Source organism: Giraffa tippelskirchi, chromosome 2 (genome assembly GCF_054371585.1).
Source record: "Giraffa tippelskirchi isolate mGirTip1 chromosome 2, T2T-mGirTip1v1.2.pri, whole genome shotgun sequence".
NCBI lineage: Eukaryota > Metazoa > Chordata > Mammalia > Artiodactyla > Giraffidae > Giraffa > Giraffa tippelskirchi.
This window is the reverse complement of record NC_137276.1, coordinates 14,938,643-14,951,541: the sequence shown is the minus strand read 5'-3', so window position 1 is coordinate 14,951,541 and position 12,899 is coordinate 14,938,643. Positions and strand designations below refer to the sequence as shown.

The 12,899-nt window shown below is 38.5% G+C and overlaps 1 protein-coding gene across 8 annotated transcripts in view; it reads left to right on the top strand.

Moving 5' to 3' along the window:
• Window positions 1-12,899, top strand: part of CCDC172 (coiled-coil domain containing 172) — a 73,957-nt gene that overhangs the window by 28,728 nt on the left and 32,330 nt on the right. For all 8 annotated transcript variants that reach the window (XR_014077809.1, XM_081573509.1, XM_081573511.1 and 5 more), the window contains exon 4: window positions 12,668-12,784. Coding sequence is in view for 7 of the 8 variants with exons in the window: in XM_081573509.1 (XP_081429635.1) it covers window positions 12,668-12,784 (117 nt within the window). In the remaining variant the exon portion in view is untranslated. The remainder of the gene's footprint in view (window positions 1-12,667; window positions 12,785-12,899) is intronic.

Below are 12,899 nucleotides of genomic sequence, written 5' to 3'. Positions count from 1 at the left end.
CCTCTGGGTCATCCCATTACCCCGGCCCTGAGCATTTGTCTCATGCATCGAACATGGAATGGTGTTCTGTTTCACACATGACAATATACGTGTTTCAATGCTATTCTCCCAGAACGTCCCACCCTCACCTTCTCCCTCAGAGTCCATAAGACTGTTCTATGCACCTGTGTCTCTTATTCTGTCTCGCATATAGGGTTATCGTTACCATTTTTCAAATTCCATATATATGCATTAGTATACTGTATTGGTGTTTTTCTTTCTGGCTTACTTCACTCTGCATAATGGGCTCCAGTTTCATCCATCTCAATAGAACCAATTCAAATGTATTTTTTTTAATGGCTGAGTAATATTCCATTGTGTATATGTACCACAGCTTCCTTATCCGTTCATCTGCTGATGGACATCTAGGTTGCTTCCATGTCCTGGCTATTGTAAACAGTGCTGCGATGAACATTGGGGTACACGCGTCTCTTTCAATTCTGGTTTCCTCGGTGTGTATGCCCAGCAGTGGGATTGCTGGATCATATGGCAGTTCTATTCCCAGTTTTTTAAGGAATCTCCACACTGTTCTCCATAGTGGCTGTACTAGTTTGCATTCCCACCAACAGTGTAAAAGGGTTCCCTTTTCTCCACACCCTCTCCAGCATTTACTGCTTGTAGACTTTTGGATAGCAGCCATTCTGACTGGTGTCAAATGGTACCTCATTGTGGTTTTGATTTGCATTTCTCTAATAATGAGTGATGTTGAGCATCTTTTCATGTGTTTGTTAGCCATCTGTATGTCTTCTTTGGAGAAATGTCTGTTTAGTTCTTTGGCCCATTTTTTGATTGGGTCGTTTATTTTTCTGGAATTCAGCTGCAGGAGTTGCTTGTATATTTTTGAGATTAATTGTTTGTCTGTTGCTTCATTTGCTATTATTTTCTCCCATTCTGAAGGCTGTCTTTTCACCTTGCTTATAGTTTCCTTTGTTGTGCAAAAGCTTTTAAGTTTAATTAGGTCCCATTTGTTTAGTTTTGCTTTTATTTCCAATATTCTGGGAGGTGGGTCATGGAGGATCCTGCTGTGATTTATGTCGGAGAGTGTTTTGCCTATGTTTTCCTCTAGGAGTTTTCTAGTTTCTGGTCTTACGTTTAGATCTTTAATCCATTTTGAGTTTATTTTTGTGTATGGTGTTAGGAAGTGTTCTAGTTTCATTCTTTTACAAGTGGTTGACCAGTTTTCCCAGCACCACTTGTTAAAGAGATTGTCTTTTCTCCATTGTATATTCTTGCCTCCTTTATCAAAGATAAGGTGTCCATAGGTACGTGGGTTTATCTCTGGGCTTTCTATTTTGTTCCATTGATCTGTATTTCTATCTTTGTGCCAGTACCATACTGTCTGGATGACTGTGGCTTTGTAGTAGAGCCTGAAGTCAGGCAGGTTGATTCCTCCAGTTCCATTCTTCTTCCTCAAGATTGCTTTGGCTATTCGAGGTTTCTTATATTTCCATACAAATTGTGAAATGATTTGTTCTAGTTCTGTGAAAAATACCATTGGTAGCTTGATAGGGATTGCATTGAATCTATAGATTGCTTTGGGTAGTATACTCATTTTCACTATATTAATTCTTCCAATCCATGAACACGGTATATTTCTCCATCTGTTTGTGTCCTCTTTGATTTCTTTCATCAGTGTTTTATAGTTTTCTATATATAAGTCTTTTGTTTCTTTAGGTAGATATATTCCTAAGTATTTTATTCTTTTTGTTGCAATGGTGAATGGTATTGTTTCCTTAATTTCTCTTTCTGTTTTCTCATTATTGGAGTATAGGAATGCAAGGGATTTCTGTGTGTTAATTTTATATCCTGCAACTTTACTACATTCATTGATTAGCTCTAGTAATTTTCTGGTAGAATCTTTAGGGTTTTCTATGTAGAGGATCATGTCATCTGCAAACAGTGAGAGTTTTACTTCTTCTTTTCCTATCTGGATTCCTTTTATTTCTTTTTCTGCTCTGATTGCTGTGGCCAAAACTTCCAAAACTATGTTGAATAGTAGTGGTGAAAGTGGGCATCCTTGCCTTGTTCCTGACTTTAGGGGAAATGCTTTCAATTTTTCACCATTGAGGATAATGTTTGCTGTGGGTTTGTCATATATAGCTTTTATTATGTTGAGGTATGTTCCTTCTATTCCTGCTTTCTGGAGGGTTTTTATCATAAATGGATGTTGAATTTTGTCAAAGGCTTTTTCTGCATCTATTGAGATAACCATATGGTTTTTATCTTTCAATTTGTTAATGTGGTGTATTACATTGATTGATTTGCAGATGTTAAAGAAACCTTGCATTCCTGGAATAAAGCCCACTTGGTCATGATGTATGATCTTTTTAATATGATGTTGGATTTTGTTTGCTAGAATTTTATTAAGGATTTTTGCATCTATGTTCATCAGTGATATTGGCGTGTAGTTTTCTTTTTTTGTGGCATCTTTGTTTGTTTTTGGAATTAGGGTGATGGTGGCCTCATAGAATGAGTTTGGAAGTTTACCATCTTCTGCAATTTTCTGGGAGAGTTTGAGTAGGATAGGTGTTAGCTCTTCTCTAAATTTTTGGTAGAATTCCGCTGTGAAGCCGTCTGGCCCTGGGCTTTTGTTTGCTGGAAGATTTCTGATTGCAGTTTTGATTTCCGTGCTTGTGATGGGTCTGTTAAGATCTTCTATTACTTCCTGGTTCAGTTTTGGAAAGTTATACTTGTCTAAGAATTTGTCCATTTCTTCCAAGTTGTCCATTTTATTGGCATATAGCTGTTGGTAGTAGTCTCTTATGATCCTTTGTATTTCTGTGGAATCTGTTGTGATCTCTCCATTTTCATTTCTAATTTTGTTGATCTGATTCTTCTCCCTTTGTTTCTTGATGAGTCTGGCTAGTGGCTTGTCAATTTTGTTTATCTTCTCGAAAAGCCAGCTTTTAGTTTTGTTGATTTTTGCTATGGTCTCTTTTGTTTCTTTTGCATATATTTCTGCCCTAATTTTTAAGATTTCTTTCCTTCTACTGACCCTGGGGTTCTTCATTTCTTCCTTCTCTAGTTGCTTTAGGTGTAGAGTTAGTTGATTTATTTGATGTTTTTCTTGTTTCTTGAGGTACGCCTGTATTGCTATGAACCTTTCCCTTAGCTTTGCTTTTACAGTGTCCCATAGGTTTTGGGTTGTTGTGTTTTCATTTTCATTCGTTTCTATGCATAATTTGATTTCTTTTTTGATTTCTTCTGTGATTTGTTGGTTATTCAGAAGTGTGTTGTTTAGCCTCCATATGTTGGAATTTTTAATAGTTTTTTTCCTGTAATTGAGGTCTAATCTTACTGCATTGTGGTCAGAGAAGATGGCTGGGATGATTTCAATTTTTTTTGAATTTACCAAGGCTAGATTTATAGCCCAGGATGTGATCTACCCTGGAGAAAGTTCTGTGTGCACTTGAGAAAAAGGTGAAATTTATTGTTTTGGGGTGGAAAGTCCTGTAAATATCAATTAAATCTGATTTGTCTATTGTATCATTTAAAGTTTATGTTTCCTTGTTAATTTTCTGTTTAGTCGATCTATCCATATGTGTGAGTGGAGTATTAAAGTCTCCTACTATTATTGTGTTATTGTTAATTTCCCCTTTCATACTGGTTAGTATTTGCCTTATATATTGTGGTGCTCCTATGTTGGGTGCATATATATTTATAATTGTTACATCTTCTTTTTGGATTGATCCTTAGATCTTTATGTAGTGTCCTTCTTTGTCGCTTTTCACAGCCTTTATTTTAAAGTCTATTTTATCTGAAATGAGTATTGCGACTCCTGCTTTCTTTTGGTCTCTGTTTGCATGAAATATGTTTTTCCATCCCTTCACTTTCAGTCTGTATGTGTCCCTAGTTTTGAGGTGGGTCTCTTGTAGACAGCATATATAGGGGTCTTGTTTTTGTATCCATTCAGCCAGCCTTTGTCTTTTGGTTGGGGCATTCAACCCATTTACATTTAAGGTAATTATTGATAAGTATGATCCCGTTGCCATTTACTTTGTTGTTTTGAGTTCGTGTTGAAACATCCTTTCTGTGTTTCCTGTTTAGAGAAGATCCTTTAGCATTTGTTGGAGAGCTGGTTTGGTGGTGCTGAATTCCCTCAGCTCTTGCTTGTCTGTAAAGCTTTTGAATTCTCCTTCATATCTGAATGAGATCCTTGCTGGGTACAGTAATCTGGGTTGTAGATTATTCTCTTTCATTACTTTAAGTATGTCCTGCCATTCCCTTCTAGCCTGAAGGGTTTCTATTGAAAGATCAGCTGTTATCCTTATGGGGATCCCCTTGTGTGTTATTTGTTGTTTTTCCCTTGCTGCTTTTAATATTTGTTCTTTGTGTTTGATCTTTGTTAATTTGATTAATATGTGTTTTGGGGTGTTTTGCCTTGGGTTTATCCTGTTTGGAACTCTCTGGGTTTCTTGGACTTCTGTGACTATTTCCTTCCTCATTTTAGGGAAATTTTCAACTATTATCTCCTCGAGTATTTTTTCATGGCCTTTCCTTTTATCTTCTTCTTCTGGGACTCCTATGATTCGAATGTTGGGGCGTTTCATATTGTCCCAGAGGTCCCTGAGGTTTTCCTCATTTCTTTTGATTCTTTTTTCTTTTTTCCTCTCTGCTTCGTTTATTTCCATCATTCTATCTTCTACCTCACTTATCCTATCTTCTTCCTCCGTTATTCTACTGTTGGTTCCTTCCAGAGTGTCTTTTATCTCCTTTATTTCATTATTCATTATATATTGACTCCTTTTTATTTCTTCTAGGTCCTTGATAAACATTTCTTGCATCTTCTCAATCCTTGTCTCCAGGCTATTTATCTGTATCCATTTTGCTTTCAAGATTTTGGATCATTTTTATTATCATTATTCTAAATTCTTTTTCAGATAGATTCCCTATCTCCTCCTCTTTGGTTTGGTGGGCATTTCTCATTTTCCTTTACTTGCTGAGTATTTCTCTGCCTTTTCATCTTGTTTAGATTGCTGTGTTAGGTGTGGCCTTTCTGTATTCTGGTAGTTTGAAGTTCCTCTTTATTGTGGAGGTTCCTCACTGTGGGTGGGGTTGTCAAGGCTTCCTGGTTGGGGGAGCTTGTGTTGGTGTTCTGGTGGGTGGAGCTGGATTTCTTCCCTCTAGAGTGCAATGGAGTGTCCAGTATTGAGTTTTGAGATGTCTGTGGATTTGGTATGCCTCTGGGCAGCCTGTATATTGATGCTCAGGGCTATGTTCCTGCATTGCTGGAGAATTTGCATGGTATGTCTTGCTCTGGAACTTATTGGCTCTTGGGTGGAGCTTGGTTTCAGTGTATATGTGGAGGCTATTGGATGGTCTCTTATTAATTAATGTTTCCCCTGGCTTTCAGTCTTATTCTTGCAGTAGCCTCAAGACTTCTCCATCCATACAACATCAATAATAAAACTTTTAGGTTAATGGTGAAAAGATTCTCCACAGTGAGGGATACCCAGAAAGGTTCACTGAGTTACATGGAGAGATGAAGTGGGGGGCGGGGTTGAGGTGACCAGGAGGGGAAGAGGGGGTCTCAAACGTGGAGAGAGCAATCTAGCTAGTAAGCAGTTCCCTCTGTGCTCTCCACAGTCTGGAACCCTCAGAGTGGTTCACAGAGATACATAGAGAGGGGGGAGGAAGGTAATAGAGGTGAGCATGAGTAGAAAGGGAGGAATCAAGAGGGGAGAGAGAGATCTGGGCAGTATTCTGTTCCCAAAGTGTTCTCCGGTACCCAGAACACCCTCAGAGATTCACAGAATTGGGTTGAGAAGAGAAGGAGGAGGGTGGGAGATAGAGGTTCCCTGGGGGAGAAGAAAGAGCGTCAATAGGGGGAGAGAGTAATCAAGCCAGTGATCACACTCCTGAGTAAAAATGGGTCCTAAAGATTGGGTTCTTAAATGTACAAAATTGATATCAAATATGTAAAACAAAGATTAAAAATCTAGAGTAGAGGTTAGACTCTTATAAAACTTACAATATAAAAAAAAGAAAAAAGGAAACAGTGTAAAAAGAAAAAAAAAAACAGTAAAACAGTAAAAAAAGAAACAGTAAAAAAAGAAAACACAGAAGGTATAAGATATATGTATGCAGTTTGCTTTAAAAATAGGGTTTTTTTTTTTTGCAAGGTAATAGTGGGTTATGAAAATGAAAGTTAAAGGTGTAATAGAGGACTTAAAAAAAAAAGAAAGAAGAGAAAAAAAAAACTAAAAAAAAAAAAAAAAAGATAATAGTAAAAAATATATATCCCAGACTTTCTCTGGAGCTGTTGTGAGCAGTGTGGGGTCTGCTCAGTTTCAGATAGATCCTTGTTCCTGCTTATACTTTTCAAGATCTATAGGCCCCTTTCAGTGCAGTCCATATTAACTACAGGGATTTTAATCTGTTGGCCTGTCACTTCCAACGCGCTTCCCTCTGTTTATTTGGCTTCTGTTTGGAGGTCTCTTCAGTATCTAATTTCCGCCCTGCCACAAAGGGGCGGAGGTGGTCTCTTTAGGTTCGCTTGTTCAGTCGTGCTGTGGGGAGGGAGGAACACTGCAAACCTATATCACTGGCGTGTGTGTGGAGAGCTCGCAGTGTCTCGGCTGCACTGGGTTCGCCCCCGCTCACGGCGTGTGTGCTTTCCCCGTCTACCCTGCTCAGGCTTCAGGTTACTAGGCCGGGGAGTGGGCCCTGAGATTCGCGCACTTCCCAGGTCTAAGCCGCTCAGGTTCAGGCTCCCGGTTACTCCACAAAGGCGCAGATTCGTTTGCACCCGCGGTTTGTGCTGTTCCCTGTCGGAGCTGCTCAGGCGGCCAGGAGTTTGGCGAGCGCGCTCTCCCCTGTTGGGGTGGTGTGGCTTATCACCTCCCTGGTCCCCGCCTCGGTTTATGGGCACGCCCGGCTCCGGTGTGCTTTGTGTCAGTTCTGGGGAGCTGGTCTCTGGCTGCGACCCTCCCGGCGGCTGTCGACCCTCCGGGATCTCAGGCAGTCTTTGCTTAGAAACTGGGAGCCTGTTTGTAGTTTGGTAGGGGATGCCCTCTCTGGGGCCGAGTTTGCCCCTTTCCGGCTCTGGCTGGCCCCGCCTGCCTGCTGTGTCCAGCGGGGGATGGGGCAGTCCGCAGCCGGCTAGCTCTCCTCTGGTATCGCTCAGTCCTTTGTTCTGTGAGCGGGCCGGTAGTGCCTTAGAGTTGGGCTTGTCGTGGGATAGTTCTCTCTCTCTGGCTGTCCCACAGTTTAGGTTGCTATCTCACGTTAGCTCCCTCAGATTGCCCTCAGGGCGTTCGGGCCCAGTCCTTACCCTAAGCAGTGCCGCCCGCTCCTCTCCGTTCAGCCCCCACTTGCTGGTGGCGGATGTGAGCGTCTGGGGTTCTTTGCTGGGAGTTGCTTTAGGCACGTAATCTGTGGGTTTTATTTATTTTTTCTCCCAGTTATGTTGCCCTCCGAGATTTGAAATCTTCCCCCAAACCCGCCGGTGAGAGGGTTTCCTGGTGCTTGGAAATTTCTCCTCTTTTACGACTCCCTCGCCGGTATGGGTCTCTGTCCCTAACTCTTTTGTCTCTCTTTTTATCTTTTATAATTTCTCCTACCTCCTTTTGAAGATAATGCGCTGTCTTTGTGGATGCCTGATGTCCTCTGCCAGCGTTCAGAAGTAGTTTTGTGAAGTTTGCTCAGCGTTCAGATGTTCTTTTGATAAATTTGTGGAGGAGAGAGTGGTCTCCCCGTCCTATTCCTCCGCCATCTTAGCCCCGCCTCATGATGTTTTCTTGTGTAATGTGTCTATTTTACTATTGGGCAGAGCATTTAATCAGCAAAATATCAGATCCTAAAAGCTGAAATTATTTTAAACAACAGCATCCACAGCAAAGTGAAGATTATACTTTGTACTTTGTTTCAGTTCAGTTCAGTTCAGTCCCTCAGTCGCGTCCGACTCTTTGTGACCCCATGGACTGCAGCACGCCAGGCCTCCCTGTCCATCCCCAACTCCCGGAGTACACTCAGACTCATGTCCATTGAGTTGGTGATGCCATCCAACCATCTTGTGCTCTGTCGTCCCCTTCTCCTCCCGCCTTCCATCTTTCCCACCATCGGGGTCTTTTCAAATGAGTCAGCTCTTCACATCAGGTGGCCAAAGTATTGGAGTCTCAGCTTCAGCATCAGTCCTTCCAGTGAACACCCAGGACTGATCTCCTTTAGGATGGACTGGTTGGATCTCCTTGCAGTCCAAGGGACTCTCAAGAGTCTTCTCCAGCACTACAGTTCAAAAGCATCACTTCTTCAGCACTCAGCTTTCTTTATAGTCCAACTCTCACATTCATACATGACCACTGGAAAAACAATAGCCTTGACTAAACGGGCCTTTGTTGGCAAAGTAATGTCTCTGCTTTTTAATATGCTGTCTAGGTTGGTCATAACTTTCCTTCCAAGGAGTAAGCGTCTTTTAATTTCATGGCTGCAATCACCATCTGCTGTGATTATGGAGCCCAGAAAAATAAAGTCAGCCACTGTTTCCACTGTTTCTCCATCTATTTCCCATGAAGTGATGGGACCGGAGGCCATGATCTTAGTTTCCTGAATGTTGAGCTTTAAGCCAACTTTTTCACTCTCCTCTCTCACTTTCATCAAGAGGCTCTGTAGTTCTTCTTCCCTTTCTGCCACTTTCTGGTGTCATCTGCATATCTGAGGTTATTGATATTTCTCCCAGCAATCTTGACTCCAGCTTGTGCTTCCTCCAGCCCATCATTTCTCATGATGTACTCTGCATGTAAGTTAAATAAGCAGGGTGACAATATACAGCCTTGACATACTCCTTTTCTTATTTGGAACCAGTCTGTTGTTCCATGTCCAGTTCTAACTGTTGCTTCCTGACCTGCATACAGGTTTCTCAAGAGACAGGTCAGATGGTCTGGTATTCCCATCTCTTTCAGAATTTTCCACAGTTTATTGTGATCCACACAGTCAAAGGCTTTGGCATAGTCAATAAAGCAGAAATAGATGTTTTTCTGGAACTCTCTTGCTTTTTCGATGATCCCGTGGATGTTGGCAATTTGATCTCTGGTTCCTCTGCCTTTTCTAAGATCAGCTTGAACATCTGAAAGTTCACGGTTTGTGTATTGTTGAAGCCTGACTTGGACAATTTTGAGCATTACTCAAAATTCTTTGTTTACTTGAACCCAACCACAAATTTCACATCCTCAGTCATTCTCAATTTTCAAGTTATTTTGGTAGACAAATACCTAAGGATGTCCAAGTGGCACAAGTAGTGAAGAGTCACAAATAATGGCTATGCTGAAAACTGACCTAGTTGACCAGATAAGTCAACTCCTTGGGAAAACTGCAAGCTCTATTGACAGCTCAGATATCCCAGAAGAAATAAGACAGGGAAAGAAACAAGCAAAATCTTTATGGCTGAAAAAGGTAAAATTAACCAGAGTGTTGGCACTGTTATAAATTAAAAATTTTCAAAACAGCAATATTTTCTGGTAAAGCTTGGCTGTTTGATTCTAGAATATAACTTTACAGCTGCACACAGATATTTTCATTTCGTTTGTAGTCAGAGGAAGGAACAAGATGAGAAAGAGAAATTTGAACCTACCACCCCTTTCTTTTTATTGTTTGTAGCCCCTTGAGGTTCCTGGGTAATTTAGCAGATACAGACAGTAGTTTCTTAAGTCTTTTTGTTTGTTTGTTTTTATCATGGATGTCCAGGCTACTATGAGTGTAAGATAGTGCCTCAATTCAAACCTGACTCAGAGATAAGTTCAAAAATATCTTTTTAAATTACAGTTTTGCATCTCTTTTAGTATCTTTCCAGTTCTGATTCCTACTCATACTTTTGCAACAAAAGAAAGATGAGAGAAATCTCTAATGATAATTTATTCTGTGAGATGACCTCATCTTGTGACCCTATCAGTATCTTCAGGGTTATATTTGGAATATTTATACAGGAAACACATTCCACAAATAGGTAGTCTTGGAAAGCTTTTTTAGTGGTAAAATTAATAACTTATACTTGGTAGATGGAACTGAATGGATCCTAAAGTGTTTGACCCCTTAGTTACAATAAAATAGAAGGTCTGATAATAATAGACCCCGTGTAGTTCCCACAGCCATAACTTATTGCCGTCCTCAGCTTGTGAGTCAGCATATCATAGGCATCTGTTCTTTCTTAACCTTCCTAACTTGAGCTTCTCCAAAGTCCTGCTTCTTTCTTATATTACTCTCTTTTCCCTACTTGCCAATTCTATTATGCATTAAATGTTTTCATCACAGATCCTAAGTAAATTTAAAAATTAATGTTACTGTAATCTTTCTGTAGTAATTGATTCTCTGGGACTTTTTAGGTCTTGATTAAAAGAGGAAAATGTATGAGAAGATAGAGTGTAAAACAGAAAGTAAGAGTAAAGAGTACACCAATTATGAGTTAAAACAAAGAAGTAAAAAGACTTCAAAGTGGATAATTTACATAGAATTTTAAGGAAGAGAAAAATTTCAGCTATACCTTTCTTATAGATCTTTTAAATAGTTGTCTAATTTTCATTTGGCGTATTTAGATTTCATGTTTTCAGGTTATGGTAAAACATTCAAATTAAATGACAGTATGTGTGATATCTTTCTTTAATTATTATTTTCCCTTTTAAGAAAGAAGACATGAGATCAGTGATTATTTTAGGTCTTAGTGATAGCTGTAATAGAACACCTTAACTTCTGAGTCCTTATCATAATGCTTTTCTGAATTTGAGTAATAAATTTGCTTGTCTTATTTTAAACTTCCTTAGTTTAATAAATAATATTTTCTCCATTTTTGGTTTTCATTGCAGGTTTGACTACAGATTGTGGTAGAAACAGAATCAGAATTAGGAATTTTGATTCTGAAAGGCATATTACATAAAATACCTAATTGGATTAACCCAAAATTTATTCAGCCTGATGTTTGGTCTCAAAGCATTTTTGTTGGCATTGATGGTTATTGTTCATAATTGCAACTCTGAGAGTTAGGAATATTCTACAAGCAATCTTTTCTTAATGAGTTCTGATAGACCTAGTATTTGGTAATTTTTCTGTCTCTTATACTTGTATACTTTCAACTTATAATGTTGTCAGAGACTGAAGTCCTGTTTTAGTTCCAAAAGTATCTTTATATTACTGTGAAATAGTTTTAGTATTTCCATAATAGGATCATGATTTAGAAGCAGTTAAGTCAGAAGAAGTGAATTTTAGTCCTGGGTTTTCCCCTAATTAGTTATATAACCTTTGTTAAGGTATTAACTTCTTTGGAACTCATTTTACTCTCATTCATGTAATATATATTAAATAGGTTAGAAGTATTTTCTTATTTGAAATAAATGTGATAGAATTCATGATCATAGCTTTGCTCACCATTGTTACCAGTTTGTATATGATTTTATAGATCAAGACATATGTTTTCTAATTTCTGTCTTCTCAGACAGTAAAATACTAACTGCCCCATTCTCCCCTTCCCCAATTTTGAAAGTATTTTCTGAATCCCTTTGGTCATGTAAATTGCACCTTTCTATCTTTCTTTATTGATGATAGATAGAGTTGATGAAATCAGCACTAAGTGCTGAAGGTATGGGCAGATGTGCTGTGATATTATATAAATGTAAGAGCATATTTTCTGTTTTATTTCAGCTGCTTTTTTTTTAATGCCAGTATTTGTAGGGCTTTTTTAGCCATGTCATTTCAAAATGTCTTTTAGGCCAACCCTTTGGGTCTGGACCAGACTATTCCTAAGCTCTTTACTATTCAATATCTTCTGGGACAGAGATTTCACAACCTGTCTCTCACCTTGAAGAAGCTCTTATAGCTAACATAAATCTTGCTTTCTGCAATTTAAGTTTGGATTTATTTCTTTTTTCTTTTCTCTGTGGAGATGGGAACAGCCCCAAACTTGAAGTGATGCTTTCTTATGAGGGCCAGTACTGAATGTAGTGGAAGGAGTATTTCCAGTCTGGCATCATTTTTAGCTTTTACATATTAAAGCTTCCTGACTTTCATTTCAATATTCATGGTCTCAAGAGATGCTATTCTGTATAGCCCAAATGAAGTAACAGTTACATATCTAATATTAATGTTTATTATATCTTTTGCTAGTTAGAACCAAATGAGGTACTAAAATAAAAAATGAGTTCTCAAAACCCATTTGAGAACTTGAACAGATTTGTGTTTTATTGGGTATAACTATAGTCATGGGAGTGGATTTTTGCCTGTGGTTTGTAGGTTTGATATCTTTATTTTATTAGTCATATTGTATACATGATTTCTTTATCCATATTTTCTAGTAATAAGAATAAAAACTTGTTCTTTAAAACAAGCTGTCTTGAAGCAAATTTCAATGTGTGTCATCAAAAAGCTTTAGTCCCTAAGCTACCAAATGTACTAAATATCAGGAAAAATGCATTCTCTACCATTGATGTGCCTATAGTTTTATTCGGGGAAGAGATTATAAAGATTATAAAGCACTTATAAAATAATTTAAGATGGAGCATACAAAGTAAGATGTTTAATGTGAATTTTATTTTGCATTTTAAAGGTTGATATGAAAAATTTTATGCTATACAGATCTCTTCTATTAACTAAGATACCCTGAAATGTCTAATAGTTTCATTCTGATTCCTTTTTTTTTGCTTTAAAGGTTCAGCAGTTTTCTGAAAAAGCCTTCCTCTTACAGCTTCTGAAAACACACGAAAATGCCTTAGAAAGACAGTGCAGTGAAATTACAAACCAAAGGAATATGCTTCTCCAAACCTTTGTACGTCTCCAGCCACTTGGAAAAGTTTATTTTACTAATTGTATCAAAAATTTGTATAAAAATATGCTTAGATATATGTTTAGAAAAATTATCCATATGCATATTGGCAGGTGGT